This window comes from Microplitis mediator, chromosome 10 (genome assembly GCF_029852145.1).
Source record: "Microplitis mediator isolate UGA2020A chromosome 10, iyMicMedi2.1, whole genome shotgun sequence".
NCBI lineage: Eukaryota > Metazoa > Arthropoda > Insecta > Hymenoptera > Braconidae > Microplitis > Microplitis mediator.
The window spans coordinates 19,792,120-19,816,575 of NC_079978.1; the positions used below are offsets into that span (position 1 = coordinate 19,792,120).

The 24,456-nt window shown below is 29.8% G+C and overlaps 1 protein-coding gene across 11 annotated transcripts in view; it reads left to right on the top strand.

Moving 5' to 3' along the window:
* Positions 1-24,456, top strand: part of LOC130676567 (glutamate receptor ionotropic, kainate 2-like) — a 297,696-nt gene that overhangs the window by 242,995 nt on the left and 30,245 nt on the right. For 8 of the 11 annotated variants that reach the window (XR_008991438.1, XR_008991439.1, XR_008991440.1 and 5 more), the window contains 4 exons: positions 153-290; positions 9,876-10,073; positions 10,385-10,610; positions 13,758-13,922. Coding sequence is in view for 8 of the 11 variants with exons in the window: in XM_057482888.1 (XP_057338871.1) it covers positions 153-290; positions 9,876-10,073; positions 10,385-10,610; positions 13,758-13,922 (727 nt within the window). In the remaining 3 variants the exon portion in view is untranslated. The remainder of the gene's footprint in view (positions 1-152; positions 291-9,875; positions 10,074-10,384; positions 10,611-13,757; positions 13,923-24,456) is intronic. The other 3 variants (XM_057482894.1, XM_057482889.1, XM_057482887.1) reach the window with 1 other exon arrangement.

A 24,456-nucleotide genomic window follows, 5' to 3' on the forward strand; every position in this document is an offset into this window, starting at 1 on the left:
TACCTCTGTACTCAATTTTTGGCCTGTGAAAATATTTATAAAAAATAAAAATATCAATGAATCAATGCAAATGGAATACTCTCATATGATAAACAGACGTAATTATTATAATTATCTATTTCGCACCATTTGGCGGGGGTCACGATGATCAGGGCAGTCATGTCAGCGCCCTGGAACCAGATAGTGATGACATCCCTTTGCCGAGAACAGTCAACGACTTCAGTCTCTCCAACAGCTTTTGGTTTACAGTTGGCTCTCTAATGCAACAAGGAAGTGATCTCAATCCCAAGGTAATCATATCACAGAGCCGATGATAAAGTTTTTTTCTTTTTTTTTTTTTTTTTTTTTCAATGTTAAGAAAAAAAATAGTTGTAATATTAAAAAATCATCAATTTAGTAACTAAATAAATAAATATCCAGCACCATATGAGTACAGAATTATCCACATATATTTTAATTTGTTTAATTATAAACCTCATTTTACCCGCGTTCGACAATCGAGTATTGATTATAAATAAATCGTACGTAATATACGAACGTAAGCCATGTTAACAGATGCATGTCATCCCTGCATGAACAGCCAAGCACCTTATGTTTTTTTTTCTCATCTTCATAAAAAGCTGATATTACTTTTTAATTTAATGAATTAAAATTTTATATACGTTTTTTAAATTATTTTATAATCGATATTAATTATCGTGATTTAATTTAATTTATGTGACATTAATTTTGTTTGGTGAAAAAAGCAATATTGATCGCAAGCAATTAAATTTTTGTGATAACGCAAAAAATATAGAGCTGATAAAAAAAAATATATATAAACATAAAGTGTACGTGATATGTTTGAAAAATCGTGAATTAATTTACCTCTGCGGAGTAGATAAAACACCGGAGTGCACTTTAAATTTAGAATTGGTATGAACACGAGTATTTTATTTTTTTATTTTGTTGATCACACAGTTGAGTCCTTGTACACTAAGAGAAAAAATGTATATTTTCAAGAAAAGTAAAATAATATATTCGAGTATTTTATTTACCTGCTTAATACTAAGAAAAAAAATTTATTTTGTCAAAAAAATATTATTAGACATCACTTTTTTTTATCTAAGGTTATTCAGATTAATTTTGTACCCTAACAAACATTTTTTATTCAAATAAATAATTTTACCCTACTCAGGATTCGAACCCAGGCCGATCGCGCGAGACTTATGACCTACGCGCGCTCAGCCACGGTGGCTTAATGGAAATCATGTTCTTAATAAACTCGTAAGGTAGTCATCGATGTTTGTCATCTTAAATATCAATTTACACAACAAACTAATAAAATTTAAATATCTAATAGTTTACAGAAGTAGCTCTCGAAAAAACTAATATATTTTGTATTTTTATCAATACCAATGAGAAATTTCATTTAGGGATGGAAACTTAAGATAAAGAATTGATTCTCGATTCCGATTTTTTTTAGTAAATTTCGATTCTCAGAATCGATTAATCAATCTGAAAAATCGATTCTTTTAAATTTAATCGATTCTGAGTAAAAAATTTTTTTTTTTCAAAAAAATTAAAATTTCAGAAATTTCTTGATCTTAAAAAATAAAAATAACAAAATGAGGTTAAAAGTATAATAAAATGCCAACTTTTGAAAATACTATAAATTTTATAATTTATTAAAAAAGTAAATCTGACAATTTTAATGTTATGATGACTAAACTGGTACAGACAAATATGACATACTAGTACAGCTACAGACTATATTCCGAAAATGAGTTGTACATAATTTAGATGCTATCTTCATGTGATAATGATAAGGCAATTAACTATATATGTTATCGAAATATTTCTAAGATGATTGATTAAAAATAAAAAAATGTAAGATAACAAAACGACGCGAAAGCACAGAAGATGCTAAATTTGAAATATTTGCGTAATAAAATACACAATTACTTCACGCCATTTTTCATTCAATAAGGTCGTTAGTTCGGCACATGCAGGGTAAAGTTATTTTATGCACCCTTTTAATACACAGAGAGTGCTTCTTACCTCTACCCATAGTTCGGCATTAAAAATAAATTAGAGACTCGATTACTAAGAATCGATTTTTGATCGATTTTGATAATTGGGAGTCGAGTCTAAATAATTGAGTTTTTTGACCACAAAATCAATTCTCAGGTAGACTCGGAATCGATTTTACGACCCAAATTTTCATTTCGTTATAAAAACAAATTTTTTTCTTAGTACAATAATTTTTTGTTAATTTTTAACTACATCCCGAGTCGAAATCTGAAATGTGGTTTTAGCCTAGATACCCTCAATTCTTTTGTTAACCGACCTGCCGCTCACACTTGGGCTGTAATTTTGATCTCCATGCCCTCAAAGTAGCATTGGGAGGGTGAAATCATACTTCCAAAGTGATTTTAGAACTGTGATTCTATCCTCTATTGCCTAAAATGTGATTTAAGACTGCATTTTGTTGGTCTTATATTTTTCAACTTTTGTTAGTTGATTAAATTTCTAAGTCCAAAATAAAACTGTAAAATTATTATGGACTTAGAAAATTTGTCAACTCTTTTAAAGCCATTGAATTTTTTTAAGTCCCAAATTTTTTCTTATATATGTTTATTTTATCCTTACGGTTTTGAAATTTCAATTAAATGAATATTTATTTTATCAAATCGATATTCAAATTTTTTCTTATAATTTCTTAGATTTCCAAATTTTGACTCGGGATCTTACTTCAATTCCTTTTTTTTATTTAACCAAATATTTACTTTATTGAAGTTTTTAATTTTAATAAATTCGAGAACGTGTCAACTAAATTGTCGAAATATTTGCTTGCCTCAAGTAATTCAGGCTTCTTGAAATTTATTGCTAAAATGTCGCAATAGTTTTCTTAAAATAAAAGCTTTCAATTTGATTTTAGAAAAAAATTGCATATTTTGAGTATTTATGGAAACAAAATAAATAATTACTTGAATTTTTTTTTTTCTCAGTGGACGCTATGCTCATATTTGTATTAAAAAAAAAAAAAAAAGAACACATTCACAAAAATTATACTTAATTTTTTTTCTCGTTCATTAAAAAGTTTTGTGACTCGAATACTTGCAATCGTAGTTAAAATTACGCAAAAAAAAAAATATTATATATTATATCGAAATTTTTTCATAATATATTTTATGTAAATTCTTCGTGTCCTATATTTTAAAAGCCAGGTTTTTTTAGTTTTATGTGAGATGAAAATAACTGTACAATTTTTTTCATTTTTTCCAGTGAATATAAAAAAGCCAGCAGATGAATGAGGATACATACTTTTGAAAAGAATGTTTTATTTAAATTTCTATTATTTGTCTTTACTCTTATATTTATATAAATTCCCTCGATATTCGAAAAAGGAAATATTATCATACTCCGAAATTAAAAGTCGAAATGACTTGCGTTCGTTATCATTATCATACATTATCATGACATATTACTTTTTTGCAGATGAATTCGAAGCGACTCTTGAAACATATTTTTTTACCCTATTAGTAAGATATTTATTCCCTAATGAATGAAAAAAAACAGACAAAAAACGATGTGCACCCGAAAGAGAATAGCTGAGTAAGATAAAAAAAAAAGTTTTAAAGTATAACAAATGGAAAGCAATCAAGAGGCAGAATAAATGAGGTCTAAAATGAATCGCAAGCGCGAGTGAATTCAAATAATTTCATTAGCTTCGGCTACTGTACCATGAAATTGTACCTTTAAGTCACTTATAATATTGGGAACTTCTTTTTTTTAGTTTTTCTTTTTTTAAAGATCAATTGTCTGTCTTTTTTTCTATTATTTCGCACCCGCATGAAAATATCATATATGGTAAACATATTAAAAAATATATGTTACAGATATAAATATATGTGACAATACATGAAATCTTATATAGAACTATATATAGATTTTGGCCGATTTTATTATATTTCTATATATGTTTTCTCTTATGTGATTTCATATATTTCCATATAACTTCAATATATTATTTATATATTTGAAAACTTATAATTTTAATATATTCAAAAATAAATGTTATTTATATATGGAAACAAATAAGAATACATATATAATTCATCATTATATGACACGATATATGTACCATGTATTTAACTTTATAAATTTTTGTATATTTTTCGATATATAGAACCATATAAGTCTCTCCATATATATAAGAATAAATAAAATCTATTCTTTTCTCTCTTCCTCTCTCTGTTATAAGATTCAAACATTGTGTTCAGAATATATATATATATATGTGTGCTAGCTTACAAAATTACATATATAATTATCAATATATGTAATACATATATGTGGTAAGTTATAAGTTTACATACATGATTATAAATATATGTAATACATGTATTAACTTATAAACTTACGTATACAATTAATTATATTAAAACTTACTATATTATATATAAGAAAATATATATCGTTTTCGGCCACTTATATGGTCCTATATTGACTATATATTTATCATATATGGTATTTTCATGCGGACAATTATCGAATAAAATAATTACATTGTACAACATATGGTGCTAACCGGCTCTGTGAATATGTGGGGATGTCATCGCTTTTATATTAATATATTTCATACCGTCATATAATGAAAAAAAATATATAAAAATATTAATTAATGTTAATGGTCAATTTTATGGCATATAAATCATGAATAAATTTGCAATTTTGAATACTCCGAAATTATCTCCTCTCGTGGAAAGTAAACTAATTTGCCCGCAACAAAGAGGAATAGATAAAAAAATTTCAAATGAATATATATATATTGAGTGAACAATAAATAAATGAGTCAATAGTTAAGCTACAAAGCGTCGTTTGCTTCGTCACTTTCCTTTTGATCTTATTCATATGCATCATCGGGAAAAAAAAAATAAATAATAAAAATGTAGAGCAGAGTCTGGGATGTTCGGTAATTGTGCAATTTGAATTTATTTTTATTTTTTAATACACCGTCTATCTTTACAAATTATCGGGCTTTATCATAAATATCTCGACTCTGTCCGACCGATCAGAAATGACCACCCGGGTCAAAAATATAACTTGATTCAGGCTTGCTTCACTTAATTTTTTTTTAAAGTTATCGATTTGCCGAAGATTTTCCGGTAAGTTCTCGACTTTTTCGACTTAAGTTAAATTTTTAGAACTTTTTACATTTTAGTTTCAACCCTAGCGGATCCGAATTACGGTAATTTACGTAATTCGGAAAATTTACAGTATTTTACAGTAAATTTCGGTGCTTTACAATAAATTGCGGTGAAATGCGGTATTTTTACAGTAAATTTTCGGCAAGATAGTGGTAATTTACCGCAAATGTGTGACAAACTTGCACTATTTTACTGTAAAGTAAAGTATCGCACTGTAAAAAACATACGGTGCTTATGGTAAGAATGCCACAAATTACGGTCAATTACTGTATATTACCAATACTGGTCGTAAATAACTTAAATTGCGGCAAATTTGCTGTGGAAATACCGTATTTTACGGTAAATTGGTGCAAATGCAGTAAATTACGGTGATTATCCGTAATTTGAATACGCCAGGATGGAACAATTAATTGTATGACTTAAGTCATAATAAATTGATTTACCGTAATTTACGGCGCCTAGTAGAATTACCGTAAATTACGGTAATCTACGGCAAATTACGGTAAATTGCCGTAATTTGCGGTAATTCTGCTTGGTGCCGCAAATCACGGTAAATTATGGCAATTTATCGTAATTTGCCGTAGATTACCTTAATGTACCGTAGATTGCCTTAATTTACGGTAGATTACCGTAATTTACGGTAAATTACAGTAATTTACGGTAATTCTGCTAGGCCCCGTAAATTACGGCAAATTACGGTAAGTACGGTAAATCACTGTATTTACCGTAATTCGGATCCGCTAGGGAGGATTTTGCAGTGTAAAATATGTTTTGTTTGAGAACGGCTCCAAATTTCAACTTGGTAACCAAATCTAAATCAAGTATTATTTTCGACTCGAGCAGTGTTTAATAAAGAACTTTATAAGATCGCCCTAGCGGAGCCGAATTACGGTAAATTACGGTAATTACCGTAATTTACCGCAATCGATGGTATCCGGCAGAATTACCGGAATTTACGGTCAATTATGGCGATCTATGGTAATTGACCGTAATTTACGGTGAGCCGCGGCATTTACCTCAACCTACGGTAATTTACTGCATCGCCGTAATTTACCGTAGATTATGGTAAATGCGGCAAAATATCGCAAGTAACGGTAAATTACACATTTGTACATAAATTGCGGTAATTCTGCAGGAAACCGCAAGTTACGGTAAATAACCGTAATTCGGATTCGCTAGGGTGATTTTCGGCATTTAACAGCGTTTATTTTTGTATTATTTCATATATGTTTACGAAAATGCGTACTTGACTAAATTATTATTATTATCATTCACCCTAATAATTAATAAAAATTGTAATTTGATTTATTCTTTAATTATTTTTTTTATCCATCGAAATCCCAAAAGTTAACTATATAATTAAATTATTTCATAAAAATTATACGCATTATGTCCATCATCATTATTTACATTTTTGAGTATTGGAAACTGTTAGTCAATAAAAATAATCATAATAATAACAATGTATTGACCAATAATTGGTATATTGATTCCCATTTAATTCAGCGCATGAATAAACTCACACATTGTTCTTTTTTCAATATCCGTCAATCAATTCAATATTGTTCCATTAAATTGAATTTGAGTTTATAAATATAAAATACATGAAATACTTCATTGAATCATTTATTCACATCCAATAAATCTAATTTAACAAAACGAAAATTTTAAAAATCAAAGGCATGTAGTAAAACGCTTATGTTATAAAAAAAAACATCGATTTAAATTTACAAAACATTGCAATAAAAATTTTTTGAATTTTCAATCTGATTTAACGACATTTCAAATATTTTAGTCGATGAATTTAAATAGGAGAAAAAAAATTTGTTTCACCAACCACATTTACGCAGTACTACAAAAACTTTTAATTCCTTTCGCTAATGCAAATGTGTGGCTTGTTTGTATTTGGCATAGAGTGTAAAAAAAAATAAAAAAATAAATTAGCTAGCTTAATTAAGCTATCTGTCTCAATTTATTTATTATAATTAAACGAGAAAGCCCGGGTCAAAAAAGTAACTTGGTTTTGGCGTAATTTTGAAAATTAAAAATAAAGCAATTCTACACGGAAAGAAAATTATGGCAGCGGCTCCCATAATTTTGTGAAATTTTTTCCTATACCATCATAGGAATTACGACCATAAATTATAGGAGCGGTTCCTATAATTATAGGAATGTTTCCCATAATTATAGGAATAATTCCTATAATTATGGGAATGATACCCATAACACTATAGGAATGATTCCTATAATTATAGGAATGGTTCCTATAATTTATAGGAATGGTTCCTATAATTTATAGGAATACTTTCTATAATATTATGGGAATCATTCCTATGATTTATGGGAATGGTTCCTATAATTTATAGGAACCATTCCCATAAATTATAGGAACCATTCCCATAATATTATGGGAATGGTTCCTATAATAGTATAGGAACTATTCCCATAATATTATGGGAATGATTGCCATAATGCAATTGGAATGGTTCCTATACCATTATGGGAATCATTCCCATAATATTATGGGAATAGTTCCCATACTATTATAGGAACCATTCCTATAATATTATGGGAATGGTTCCCATATTATCATGAAAAAATTATATTAAAGAAGTGTGGTAATCACTTCTACAATACACAGAAATATTATTAAACAAAAAAACAAAAATTCAAACATTGAAATAAAAAATTCGTATTTGGCAAAAAAACATTAAAATTTTTAACAAGAATTTTTTGTCAGCATAAAACATTCAAGAAAATTCAAATTTTGGGAAATTTCTACACTATTGTGCAAAAAAAAAATTTTATGATATTATAGGGATGGTTTCCATAACATTATGGGAATAGTTCCCATAATATTATAGGAATAGTTCCTATACCAATATGGGAAACATTCCCATAATAGTATGGGAATGATTCCCATACCATTATGGGAATAGTTCCCATAATGATATGGGAATGGTTCCCATAATATTATGGGAATCATTCCCATAATGGTATGGGAACCAATCCCATAATGGTATGGGAACTATTCTCATACTATTATGGGAATGGTTCCCATAATATATGGGAACCATCCCTATAGTAGTATAGGTACTATTCCCATACCATTATGGGAACTATTCCCATAATGCATAGCAAAACTTCCCATAATTTTCTTTCCGTGTAACAAGACAAAAGTCAAGTTTGAGATTTTTTTTAATATATGAAAAACATATTTTAAAATATGAATACACATTTGTACCAATTGACACCAACTAAGTCAAATTAAAGTCACGGTGTCTTGGCTTTTACTTAATTGGCTTAAATTCCTAAGTTAAAAAAGTCATATTGAAGTTAAAAAAAGTAATGCAGAAACAGTTATTGATAGTATATAAAATTGATGTAGTAAACATAGTCATTAATTTAATCATTTATAATTTTTTAACCCTTCGTAGGTAGCATGTCTTTTCCGAACTAAGTCGGTCGCACGGTGAGCGTTCCGCTGCCGTGTTAAAACGTACGCGCTGTTGCCTTATGAGACAAAAATATTTTTTCAATGTTTTATTATTAGATATAATTATATTTTAATATTTTATCATAAATTTAATTGAATAATAAAATTTTTTTTCCGTTATTTTTATTTTTATCATACCTGACATTATTAAATTTAACATCATTAAATTTAACTTCATGGATCAGATTATAAAAACGTGTACTTGGCGCGAGACACTACCGTGTCTCCTGATTATAATTAAATTTAATCTTTGATTAAAATTTATCACATGTAATAATTAATTCTTATCAATTAAAATTATTATTATTTTTATATAAATAATCTTTAATACGAGTGTAATTATTACATTATTTTAAACAGATCACATAAGTTATAATATAAACAGTAAAAACTAACCTCAACCATTACTTTATTTTTGTACCTCACATGCGGTAAAACAGACTGAAATAGTGGCGGTAACGACATTTGGCAACAGCGCAGTTAGAAAATCTCCCGGAGGCTCACTCGCACCGGGCTGCGTAGCGCCGCCCGGTTCCGAAAATTACTTTTTTACATTACTTTGTATATATTTTTATGCTTATTAATAACGTCACAATTTTCAGAAAGGTTAAAAGAATGCACTCGATTTTTTTCAAAATTATCAATGAACTCAATTTTGAGAAAAAAAAAAAATACAAAAAAGGCGGCGCCGCGCTCATTATGCGACCTACGAAGGTTTAATTAAATAATGAAATTTATAAAAAAAAAACCTTCCAATAATAATTTATTAACATTTTAAAATATAATTGAAATAATTTTAGAAAAAGTAATTATTATACTCTAAAAAATAAAACTCAGTTTTGACTTACTTTTGGCGCGCTTTTTTAAGTCAAAAATAAACAAGCATTAGGTGATTTTAAGTTACTCAGCAAGTCAAAAAAGTAAAAATCAAGTTATTTTTTTCTCGAAAGTGTTCAAAAGAATTTCCTCCTTTAATGTTCCAAAGCAAATGCAAAAAGAATTAAAAGTCACCCAAATCGAAAAGTTTTTGTTTTGAATCAAATAAAACTTTCCCACCATTCCCGCACCGATTTTATCAATCTTTGAAATATTGAAAAATCTATTTTTTCATGCGCTGGGTTATAGTGAATTATTATACTAAAAAATTCGTAAAAAGTAATGAAATTTTAAATATATATATTTTGTAGGCAACTAGTACAAGAATAGTCGGAGGCATCTGGTGGTTTTTCACACTTATTATCATATCTTCATATACGGCAAATCTAGCAGCATTTTTAACCGTCGAGAGGATGATAACTCCTATCGAAAATGCAGCTGACCTCGCTGAACAAACCGAAATATCATATGGAACTCTTGAAGGTGGAAGTACAATGACATTTTTTCGGGTAATAATTAAGTTCATTCATGAATTTCTACTTCACCATATAATTATAAATATATAGTGCTCACAATTAACAATTCTATCACTCCATAAAATTATATCGAACATAAAGTGGGCGCCAAAATTTTCTCTTTTTAGTATTTTTAAAATTGGTTGAAAAATTAAGCTCATAATACGGTTGTAAATTAGTGAGTTAGTTTTTAATACCTCCTGTAAAATTTGTTTTCTATGGGTTACAACGTTCGAAAATCAGACCATCGACGTATTAAATGTATAAAGATGATATTAGATGATTTGTTTCTATTATATTTAAAGGATTCAAAAATCGGAATTTATCAAAAAATGTGGCGATTTATGGAAGCAAAGAGATCTACATTATTCGTTTCGTCGTATGAAGAAGGAATAAAACGAGTCTTAGAAGGAAACTACGCATTTTTAATGGAATCAACGATGCTCGATTATGCTGTACAACGTGACTGTAACCTTACGCAGATCGGTGGATTATTGGACAGCAAAGGATATGGAATAGCAACTCCAAAAGGTTATTCATATACATTTATATATATTACGATCGAGGCAGTTTTCAGGACATTTTGTGTCCTGAAAACTACCGCCATAAGGATAAATGACCTGAAAACTTCCGTTATTGGTACATATATATTAGACTGGGCCAAAAAAATCGGCTATTTTGTTTTTCTAACGATACTATGAAAATATTATTTGGGATGACAAAAAAAAATGATTGTGAAAATTTGAGCCCTTAATATTAATATTAAGAGGTGTATCATCGCAATTTTTGATTTTTTTTGAATGATCGGGTTTTTGACTCATATCTCTCAAACAATCGAGATAAACGAAATAGACTTGAATACACTCGGGAAAAAAAATTTAGATCTATTCAGATCAAATTAGATCTACTCTGATCAGAATAGATCTGCTTGGATCTAAACAGATCAAGGTAAATAAAAAACACTTTTAGATCTGCTCAGATCAAATTTGATCTAATTCGCTAGATCTTAATAGATCTGTTTTTTTATCTCTATCCTAATACAAATTGATATGTCTGATTAAAAATATATTAAAAATATCACAATAATATAAAATATATAGGATTAAAGCCATTAAAATTAAAAGTAAACGTTTCATGATACTTATGAGATCAACTGTATCTTCTCCTTTGAATGATACAATTGAAATTTAACTCAATAAAGATTCATATTCAAGATCACTCTTCTCCAAAAAATACAAATTAACATATAATTAAGAAGATACCAATTTAAATACATAGCTGAATAAACAAAAAAATGTATTTATTTTAATTACGATAGACTTTTTAGAATTATCAAAATTTTGGCGAATGTGTCAAAATTCAGCTAGTTAATCATATGATTATAATATAATGTGAAGAAATATTTCTTTATAATCTGTACGAATCTGATCTGATCAGAGCAGATCTGAACTTTTTTTCCCAAGAAAAAGTTATATCAGCTCAGATCTGGTTTGATCCGTACAGATCCAATTAGATCTATTTATATTTATTTCATAAATTAATCGTTTAATCAATGTTGGTCTATTTTGATCTGACTAGATCTAGGTTGATCTAACTTGATCTGACTTGATTAGATTTGATCAGGGTGGATCTGGGTTATTTTTCCCCAAAGAAAAATGTCACATCTGATTAGATCTAGTTTGATATGAACAGATCAAATCAGATCTACTCTGATCTGGGTTCAGTATAAATTATGATCTGAGCTGATCTAATTTGATCTAATTTGATCAGAACAGATCTAAATTTTTTTTCCCGGGGCATTTCTTGTAGGAAATTAAATGCTTTACAAAAAAGGACTGATTAAAATTTTTTGTCAGACGAACCGTTTTCTGATGATCATGCCTTGAATATTGGTATGGTTTTACAATTTGATTGTTCAACTTTGAAATTTTGTAATTAATGTAAAAATCAGTTTCCGAAAACAAGCCAATAAATATTCTCAAATGAAACTAAATGCTCTACAAAAAAAGTTTCTTAACAATTTTTGATAAATTTACTCCTTCGAAAGTTATTCAAGGTTGAAGTGGAGTTAAAACGACTTTTTTGGCCCAGTCTATATATATTATGTATATACATATGCAAATAAAGTTTGTTTATAAACAAAAAATTTTGATCGAGCAATTCATTATTGCACACCTCGAGCGCATCAATATCGATGGTGCTTTACTATCGAAAAGCCGAAATAACCTAATGCACTCACGTAGAATTGATTCTGTTATTCATTTATCATAATGAATTTATTAAACTTGGAAATTTATAAAAACTATAAATTCTAGTGAATTTGATAAATGTGTTTGCAGATTGATTTACTTCAGCATATACGTGAAAAACTGCGGTTGAAAGTTTGCTCACAGTGAGTCCGCATGTCTGTGCAGTTGTTTGTAACTACGAGAGAACTTGTGAGACACGATTATTAAATTCAAACTTTTTTTTATAAGCTTGCATTCATCCTTAAGATGATCTCTATGGAAATTCGGTCATAAAATCTTTATAATTCAAAAGATATTAACAAAAGATGATAAATTTTCTGAGAGATTTCCTATGAATTTATCAGGTTGCTAAAGTAATAGGGGAGAGGTGCTGCAATTGTAACAAAAAATTTTATTTTTTCTATTCCATTTGTTTTTTTAAGATAGTAAACTTAAAAACTGTCAGAAAGTTAGCTGATAGTATCTTTTATGTGACTGACTTAGTTAACTAGTAAAAAGTCAATGTTAACTTATTAAAAAATCAATTTATTTAACTAAAGTCAGGGACCAAGATGGCGGCGCGCATGGGTTGCAATTGTAACACAGTGCAGGGGCAATTGTAACACGGAACGAAATAGATATTTTTCATCAAATTGCTTTTATTATTCAGTCTTAATACATACTATTATACTTTATTAACTCTTAAAGTCAAGTATTTAAACTTATAGTATCACATATATTGGGATCTTTAATATAAATTATTAAACATTTATAAATATTGAAACAATAAAAAAATTACACTATCCCAGAGTAGATTTGTGGCGCATCCAGTTTGCGCAGATCCCATACACGACTCTGAGTGTTACAATTGCTACTCGTTTAAGTGTTACAATTGACGCTCACGCTGAATTGTTAATAAAAATCTAATTACAATAACAAAAATCAGTAAATTTATATGAAATTCGATTATACAATACTCTTGATATGTCTCTTAAAGTATTAATACAAGTCTCACATCATAACATTAGAAAACAAATTTGTTATTTAAAAAATTGTGAAGCGTACAAAAAAAAGTTTTCACGCGTATTTTCAACAATTCTCAATATTTTGATATCGGAACGAAATTAATAACTGGAACTTTGATCTAATCAATAACTTACTATTTTGAATAAGTTAAAAAAAGAATAATAATAATTTTTAGTTTTTTTAACAGTTTTTTATTAAGTGTTACAATTGCCCCTTGTAACAATTGCAGCACCTCTCCCCTAACTGAGGGACAACATTCAATAGTATGATAGTAACACCAAAATAAGCTGCACTTCCATTTTAACGTAATTGTAGGAGGTGTGCATATTTGAATTTTAAAAGTTTTTATTTTGAATTATAATTGCAATAAATTTTATAAAACAGTAATTCTTTATTGTCAAGTATTTTTTATGCGTTTCTAAAGGCTCTCCGTGGCGGGACAAAATATCTCTTGCAATCCTCGAGCTACAGGAGAAAGGCGTGATACAAATTCTTTACGACAAGTGGTGGAAAAACACAGGAGATGTATGTAACAGGGATGAAAAGAGCAAGGAAAATAAAGCAAATGCACTCGGAGTCGAGAACATTGGTAAGTTTATGTCTAAACCATGTTTTTGCCTCTTTATTTGCTACATTGACTCAGATCTTAAGCCCTTACTTTGATATTTTATTATGTGGGTGTGCTTTTTTTTGGGGGATTATGTGATGCTGACTTTGTTAAAAAAAATAACCTCATCTTTTATTTTATTTTTATGAGGGTTCAAAGTTTTTGAACCTTATTTTGAAAAATCTACCTTCCATTCTGGCTACCCGGTGCCATTTTCTTAAGCCTTCAGTTGTATAAATGAAGAAGCAAAGTGAAATAAAATTTATACATAAATCCGTAGCTATTATAGTTCAAATCCTACATATAGAAAATTTAACAGGAAGTGCTAAGAAATGTTTAAATATGTAATGGCTAAGATAGGTCGGAAAAGATTTCAAATGCTGAGATTGAAAAATACATTTCTCATTAGCATTTACCTTTAATAGTTGATTGTATACTAAGACATGCAATCTGACAGACTAAATGAAAGGCAGATTTCTCAGAAGAAAAAAGTTAAATGGTATTTATTATTCGACCCTGTGCTTTTTTACTTATAGCAACTTCTTATAATTATCACTTGCTAATGATCGCCTTCAATTATGACTATCCGAAATAGCAATGTCTAATAACGAATTTGAGGTTATTCAGTATATTATGTAAGCATAAATATACATTAACGTCGACAGAACATAGGCGTATGCAATGACAATTTTTTAATTATAGGTGGCGCACAATCCCTATAACTGCCACGATTTCGCTAGCTACCGCCTAGTTTAAAACAAGGACGCCCTCGTTTATTTTTACTCGGGTCACGACGTTAACTTCGTAAATTTTACGAGAATGTTTTTTTTTTCGTGTAGGCACTTGTGGATTTCCCAAATGTTTTTAGTTAATGATTTCAGCTGATCATCCCGTTCTTTGTCTTACAAAACCAAGCTAATGAGTCATTTCTCTAAATTAAATATAAAAAAAAAAAATTATCAAAGCCAAAGCTTATTTTTTAAGTCAAAGAAGTCTTTTGATACAGTACTTAAAAGTAAACAACTCACTTTACTGATGGAAATTTAAGATAGGACGGATAAAAATATTTTAAAAGTAATGACACAAGTAAAACAAGAAATTTTCAACAAGTCAGTGCAATCTTTTGAAGTTCATACAGTAACGAATCTCTTATTTGCGATGAAAGTCAGAGTTTTTCAAAGTATTTCCCGGATTTCATGAAAGTCACAACAAGTTTTTGCTATATCGTCTAAATCTTCGACAGTTTCTCTTCATTTTTTTTCTTTCTGTACACTTTTGCATTTCCACTTTTCTACAACTTAGTTATCATATAACAAGTTCGGTAAGTACTCACTTTACAGCTCTGGTAAATGTGTTCACCAAATCTTCCGCTAAAGAACGTTAAAATTGTCAAAGTTCATCACCTTAATCATGCTTTTTTGCTATTTGAATTCTTTCCGGACTCATTCCGATCATCGTTTTTTTTTTTATTACCCACAGCAGATGAAGAGATGAGGGTTAAAAAGGTTAACTGCCTTAGCATTTCAAAGATGCAATTTTCTCATTTCTTTTTTCTTATTGCGTTTACTGATTAGGTCTTCAATCGATATAACAATGCAAAAAAAACTGCATCAATAAACTGAAGAAAAATGAGGAACTTTTTTTTTTTATTCCATAAGTTCATTTTTTTTTTCTTTTTACTTTTATTAACAATAAATCGCCATAGAAATTCTTCCATCTAGATGATTGCGCTTATTGATTTTGACTAGGTTAGAATCGGAAATATTAAACACCTGGATAATTTTGTTAATAATTCTTGATGAAATAATTAAATCATATGACTGATTTAGTTCAAAAACGATAAGGGATTATGAAGATAATGGAATGGAAGTGAATACGAAAAAAGTCGATTTACTCGAATGGAGACCCCAAGAAAATTAACGAAAGTATAGTAATTACGTTCGTGCAAACTAACAAAAATAGCATCGTACGTTGCGAAGTTTGACAATCAATTTAAACTTGGAATAGTTCAATGACTATGTACGTTAATGGAATATAATATAATTTAGTTGAGGATTGAAAAAATTTTTCTAGAGGACTTTTTCAAATGTCGAACCATCACCCTTACGGAAAAAACTAATCAGTACCAATGAGAAATACTAATGCTTTAGTTTTTTCGCGCACTGGTGGTTTAGTGTAATTAGTGCGTTTTGTGCCATAAGTTCGTTGAGTGTCGTTAATTTGAATTTCACAGTAGAGTAATACTGATTCGGATTACTAATGAACAATATTGAAACTTGGTCAGCACTTATCACTTCCAGTAATATTGTAAGATTCACTAATCAGAGTACTCATGATCACTAATAAAATGCTATTTAACACAAGTCACTTCCAATAGTGCTGCCAGACTCAGTATTTGGAGTACTAATGATCACAAATACAACACTAATCACTTTCAACAATGCTGCATGATTCATTAGCCAGAGTACTAATGAACACTAATAGAATCTTATTCAGAACTAAGCATTTCCAATATTGTTGCAAGATCCATTAGTACTCCGACTAATGAACACTCATACAACACCATTAACACTAATCACTTCCAATAGTGTTGCAAGATTGATGAGCCAACCTACCAATGAACACTAACAGAACATTATTCAAAACTAACCACTTCCAATAGTGTTGCAAGATCCATTGGTACTCCGGCTGATGAACACTAATAGAACATTATTCAAAACTAAGCACTTCCAATAGTGTTGCAAGATCCATTGGTACTCCGGCTGATGAACACTACTAGAACATTATTCAAAACTAAGAACTTCCAATAGTGTTGCAAGATTGATTAGCCAACGTACCAATGAACACTAACAGAACATTATTCAAAACTAACCACTTCCAATAGTGTTGCAAGATTCATAAGTACTCCGACTAATGAACACAAATACAACACCATGAACACTAATCGCTTCCAATAGTGTTGCAATATCCATTGGTACTCCGACTAATGAACACTAATAGAACATTATTCAAAACTAATCACTTTCAATAGTGTTGCAAAATTCATAAGTACTCCGACTAATGAACACAAATACAACATTATTCAAAACTAAGCACTTCCAATAGTGTTGCAAGATCCATTATTACTCCGACTAATGAACACTAATAGAACATTATTCAAAACTAACCACTTCCAATAGTGTTGCAAGATCCATTAGTACTCCGACTAATGAACACTATTACAACACCATTAACACTAATCACTTCCAATAGTGTTGCAAGATTCATTAGTCGAAGTACTAATGAACACTAATCACATCCAATAGTAATATAAGATTTACTAATCACAGTAATAACGGTCACTAATGATCACTATTGAATTTTCAATAGTGATCCTAAGTGTTTATTAGTCGTTTTCCGTAAGGGCAATTAATACTCGTTATAATTCTAATTAATGAGCAACAAATAATATTGAATATTTTCAACTACTTAACAGGAGCTCAAGAAGCTCGAAAATAGCGGAAAGTTTTGAGGCTGACCCGCAGAGGGAACCAGTCTTCAGATTTTTTTCCATAATACACTTCAACAATACACTGCGAAAAAAATCGGTGCCAAAATGAACTCACACCGGTAGTGGGGCTAAGCGGTGTTATCCAACCGATGTTAAAACATCGAAGTATGAGGGTGTAGTTACAAGGGTTAAAGATCTATTAAACAAAAAAAAATTATTCATAATAAATCATAATCATCTAAATGTCGCATATACAATATGTGACTTTATAATTTATATTTCGGAAAGTTAGTATATCCATATCCAACTGCTAAATTTCTAATATCCCGATATTGACGTTTTACCAAATTGCTCAAGTTGGAATCGTTAATCACAGTTAGTGAATACATAAATTGTACGTTCACAGAGAAAAAAATATAGAAAACTTTACTTTAAAATATGAGGTAAAATTACTCAATTTATTTTGTAAACTTAAAACCCTATTGAAGTTGGATTAATTTTACTACCTTGAGAATTTAATTTTTATTTATGTTTAGTGATTCTTACAATTTGAGTATTCCAATAAATATGAGCTGCATTAGTGAAATTTAGTATCCAATATAGTAAATTTTACTGTCATTGAATGAAATTTTTATGAGTTTTTCAAATTTTTATTACTATTATTATTATTTTCCATTTGTATAAATACTCGGGGTTTATTCCCAGTAGTCCACTTCTACTAAGAAAGCACCTGAGCGCTTTCCGTTACTGCTGCGACGCTCAATCAACAAGATGGTTAGCAATCGCAGCAGGCCAAGGTCCGTTGCCTAAGTAGACGCAAGGATCCGCGGACAACAGCCTTCTGCATCCGCGATGCCAGAAACTCAACTTGCGACGAACAAGTTGGTACTCTAGCCAATGCAGACACAAAAGACTGTTTCATCCCTCTGCGGACGCCAACAATGAGTACGACAAGCTTGACATGGTAGCCTGGGTAAAGTTTGCAAATTTCGAACCGGGGATCCTGATATATCTGTTGTTTATGCTCTTCTTTAACCGTGATGTTGTACTCAGTGGGTACTGAGAACTCGATGACATAAATGTCACGAGTGGTTTTTATCGAAGAGCGCAATATCAGATTTGTTGTGATCAATCTTCCGAGTTGCGAATGCGACGTTCCAATAAATACGGCAACGGTCATTCTCAACAACTCGCGGAATATCTGCTGGCAGATAAGACAGCACTAGTGTTTTATCGATACCATGTGTGTGTCGAAGGTGGTAATAAAATACTCGCAGAGCAACATTATGACGCTGGATGTATGCATTTCTAGCCAGCTCAGGACATACTGAGTTATTATTATTATTGTTATTCAATTGTGAAAATTGACACCAATACGATAGTAAAATATATGATATATTGGATAGGAAATTCGACTAAACATATAGTCAACTTTACTATATCGCAGTTTATATTTATTGACATATTCAAATAATAAAAATAAAAAACGAAATAATAATTATTTATAAAAATAATAATTATTTTATAGCAATGAGGAACATGATGACTAATGAGAAAAATTTTAATTTAACTGGAGTTGAAGAAAAATAATTTAATTTGTAGGAAACTAAATAGTCGATAAATTTTTTCAGTTGGATATTGCCAAGTGTTTTACTTCCTACAATCACACTATTCCCATCGGGGTTGAGTTTCATCTTACCTCTTTCTACTTCATTTGCTAGAGATGTAAAAAACTATTTCATTTACTTTACTATTTTCTATTCGTTATCTAATCGAATTCATTTATTGATCTTTTTGTAACATGGACCTGTAATAACTAATCTAAAATGTGGTAATTTTTTATAGAGACAGAAATTAAGAATCATAGATAGTATGTCGTTATATTTGAAATTTACTATCAAAAATAAAGTCTGACAGCCAGAGGGAAAAATACACTGAGAGAAAAAAAATGTATGTTTTCAAAAAAAAATGCTCGATTTTAGGGATTTCGTATTTTAGGGACTTAAATAATGCCAAGCAATTAGTAGAGGAACGGGCAAAACGGGGTATTTAAGGAAATACCAAGTTTTCAAGGACTCAAATACACTAGATCTTTTTTTTTTTAAATGATATTCAAAGTAAATAGAAAAAATTTTCAGCTACCGTTAAAAAAAAAAAATTTCAATTTTGCGGGCAAAATGGGGTACTCCCTAAAAAAGATAAGAAAATAATTTCTGGATTATAAATGAATTTGATTAAGTTAAACTTTTTTGCAAGTAATTTTTATGAACAAAAATTATATTTTGCATGATTATTGGATACAAAAGAAGAAAAACAAATTTTTAATAATTTTAATCATAAAACAAAAGTCATTAATATTTTTCAACTGGCAATTGATTTTTGAAAAAGTTTAACAAAAAAAATTCAAAAAAACGCTCAATTATATTTACAAAAATGATTTTGGAATCTTTAAAAGTATTTAAAATATAAAATTTTTTTTTTCATAAAATTTTGGGGGTACCCCCTTTCCCCTCTCTCTTCTCCTATTTTCTTCAATGGAGTAAAATAATAACTTTAGTCAAGTATTTTATTTACTTGTTTACTACTAAGAAAAAAATTGTATTCTATCAAAAAAATATTTTTGGACACGTCTTTTTTTTATCTAATGTTGTTCGGATTAGTTTTGTACCTAGACAAACATTTTTTTTTATAAATAAATAATTTTACCCTACCCAGGATTCGAGCCCAGACCGATCACGCGAGACTTATGACCTACGCGCGCTCAGCCACGGTGACATATTAGTAATCACGTTTCTAATAAACTTTTAAGATATTCACCGATGCCTGTCATCTTAAATATTAATTTACACAACAAAATAATAAAATTTAAAAATATAATAGTTTATAGAAGTAGCTCTCGAAAAAATTAATATATTTTATATTTTTATCAATGCCAATGAGAAATTTTATTTTGTTATAAAAAAAAAATTTTTTCTTAGTGCAAGAATTTTTTTTTAATTCTTAATTATATCTTTCTTCAATTCCTTTTTTTTATTAAACCAAATAATTGCTTTATTGAAGTTTTCAATTGTAATAAATTTGAAAAGGTATCAACTAAATTGAAGAAATATTTGCTAGCTTTAATTAAATCATGCTTCTAGAAATTTATTACTAAAGTATCGCAACGGTTTTCTTAAAATAAGAAGTATCAATTTAATTTTCCAAAAAATTACTTATTTTGAGTATTTATGGAAACATGATAAATAACTACTTGAATTAAATTTTTTTTCTCAGTGTAGTCCATTAAAAAAAACTAATGAATAAGCAACTTTGATGAAATTATTAACCGTGTTCATGAATAAACACTGAGTTATTCATGAATGTTAAAATATAATATTGTGAGGGAAGAAAGTCACGTCAAGCAAAGAGGGAGAAATATGCGTGGAAGGAAAAAAAAATTACGCAAAAAAGTGGCGCAATCTTTGAAGCGATGCCGACTGGTAAGTGCTTCAGCTTCAGCACTTGAGTGTGGAGCAAGATCAGGGGAAAGGTATCCTATTTTATCTCTCGTCTGATGAGAGTCTCACATTCTACTCTCTGTGGGAAGACAGTGCACTTTGACTACATACTCACGCCCAAACCACCTTAGATCTTTTCTCGATGGCATTTACCTTTATCCTCAAGTTTTATTTTTATATTTCTTTAGTTGTTTATGTAAAGAGACGACAAGGCTTCCAATTACTCTACCATGTATTTAGTAATATATTAAATACAATCACGAACTACTAATTTATTTTTACACTCATAACTAATAAAAATTTACAGTATTCATGGCAATTAGCTCAAGCATATAATACGAATTTCCATAGTTAAATAAGTAATCGGAAATGCGCAATGATTTTCTTGGTTCCTCTTGCAGTCCATTCAAGGCGCAATTCTAATTACTGTGTATTCATGTCATTGTTTGTGTAATCGATCGCCCTACTAATTCTAGGAAGTTAAGTATCGCAGGACTTGGGTCAAATTTAAGTTTATGGTTTACGTTCAAGACAACAAGGGAATTTAATTAATTATTAAGGAGATACCCTTACGGAAAAAAAAAATCTGTCTATCGGTTGACCCTACGGGCCAGCCCTAAAACCTCCCGCTCAAGGAGCTCGGAAACATTGTTGTGAATACATTTTCGAGCTCTTCAAGCTCGAAAATACTTTTGTATGCCATTGTTTTCGAAAAAAACCGTTTTTTAGCATTTCTTTCTCCCACGATATATCGCGATCGAATTAACTGATTTTGATGGTTGAGGCGGCAATCGACGTGTTTTATTGAGTTCTAGAGCTGATCAGATTTTGGAGTCGATCGTTCAAGTCGTTTCTGAGAAATCACTAAAAAACTCAAAAAAAAAAATTTTTTTTCGTAATTCGCCAATATTTTCGAGTCTACTTGATCAAATGATATGAAATTTTTAGGAAAATTGTTGTCCAACAAGCTCTTTCGATTGCCGCAAGAACCGTTCAAATCGGTTCATTAGTTAAAAAGTTACAACGAATTTACACACACACACAGACATATACAGACACTCGGACATCATTCTGAAAATAGACAGAATAGCTTCCTAGGACCTCAAAACTTCGACATCTGATGGAAACCCAATTTTCGAAAATCGGGATGAAAACAATAACTTCCCAAATTTTTCGAAAATCATCGATTTTCTTAGCGGGAATTTAAAAAAAAAATTATGAACACTATTGAAAGGTTATAGTTTTATTAGTAATCATGAGTAGTCTGATTAGTAAGTCTACATTACTATTGAAAGTGATGTCAGTATCGATCATGTTTTAAATAAAAACAAACTCTAACCTCAAAATTTTATATTTAATCTCTATGTAAATACAGTAAAAATTTATAAATTGCTCAGTCATCATAATTAATATCATTTGCACTGTTCATTGTTAAGATTTCTACAGTAAATATACACTATCAAAATAGTCGTAACTATTGAGTCCATGGTGTTGGCAGAGTGGCACAAGCTTTAGCTGATATGGAGAAGGATCCAGGTTCGAGTCCCAGTAATGGCGAATAATTTTTCATCGATAAAAAATTAATAAACATTAATTAATCAGTACAAGTAATATTCCTAAATATATATAATTGGATCCAACTTTTTTTTTATCGAGTTACACCATCGATACTGAGAAATAAGTGCAACATGCTTATGACACTAAAACTACAACACTCACTAAGAACACTACATGCAATAATTACACTAAGCTAACTCCTGACACTAAACACACTAATGACACTTTAGTATTAGTGTTAAAAAGATACATCAAACTGCTGTCAATAATTTATCAACTGAGGGCCAATAGGCCTCTCGCGAATAAATTGGAGAAGAAAAATCGATTGATAAGAGTGATAGACGGCTTTAGAGACTTAATGCAATTGCGTGGTCGATTTGCGCAGCCAATCCCTTGTCACCCCGTTACAATCTTAACTCATCGATGAGATACGCAGAATGTATGCGTTGGCTTTTCCGATGCTATATATTTTGAAAAAGAAAAAAAGAATGATGAGACGAGATCTCGACCCTATTTTAAATTTATGACGCCGGCGGTAGATGATCTACCATTAGTTGCAAAGTAAAGTTTTCTCCATTTGTAGATATTGTAGCAGTATTAGTTATACTGCTTTTGAATACCAATGTTTCTTATGTTATTCACAAGCTTGTCGAATACTACTTCATCAAAGGCTTCTGTGATGATTTCGAGTGAATATACATGACTGACAACAATTTTTTTACATATTTTGGCAGACATAGACCCAATTAAGTTAATTTCAACTTCAACATGCATCTTTCCAGCAGAAGACATACTATAAACTTTGTCTAGAAGCTCAGGTATTGATTAGTATTGAGAATATTGTTCAAATAATCTTACGTGAGTTGCAAGTAGTTTTCTAGTAGTTTTGTGATTAGATTGTAATGAATCGGTCTAGTTCTAGACTGGAACTAAAATTGCTTATGAGCATGGGGACATTAATTACTTTGACGGCAAATCATCGACTCTCGAGACATTAGTGGTCTTCATCTTTCTCTCTAAACATGAATTAGTGAAAATAGGTGAATATTCACTAATTCCAAGTGCAAATCGAACCACTAATTCCAAAAAGTGGTTTGGTTGGCACTCAGAATTATTAAATATTCACTTATTCATGTTTAGAGAGTAATAAGTTGAAGACTACTTGGAAGAATTTGAAATTCGAACGTGGGATATTGAGTTAGAATGGATAAATCGAACTGAAAAACGTCATAGGCGGGGGACAAAACGGAGTACTTAAGGGAATACCAAATTTTCGGAGACTCAAATACTTCTTTTTTTTTTTTAATGATTTAAAAATCATTATTTAAAGTGAATAAAAAAAAAAATTCAGCTGCTGTTAATACAAAAATTTTGATTTTTGACGGGAAAAATGGGACAACCCCTAAAGAAAATGAAAGAACAAAATTTCTGGAAATTTAAGGTAATTTGGTAGTCAAACCTCCAACAGTTAACCCTTACTTTAATTATGATAATTTCAAAGATTATATTTTTAAGCTCTTGAAAACAAAAAACCAGAATTTTTTACCACACCGTTTAAAAAATATAATCAATTAAACTTTCGTAAAAATACATGGGCTCTTATGGCTGTCTTTATTCAACTTAACAGGAAGTTGATAATTTGTAAAAAAGTGGCACAGTTAACCTAGGCGAAAAAACTATTCAGTCTATGATATAATATCTAAAATATCTACCTACCAAATTTCGAAACAATTTACTACATGGTTTTTTTTTTAATTAATTTTTTTGTGTGACAGAAATATTTCTGTCTTTGTTTTGTAACCCATTCTGCGCCCTCTTATTTATACTAGGGAAAAAATTGCGGCTCTGCTGTACGCGCGAAATTTAAGTTATTGTTTACATTCAAAGTATAAACATATATTTATATGATGTTCGTTAAATACTGGACTGGTAACAAATACAAACTAAAGAGTTGAATAAATAATAATAATGA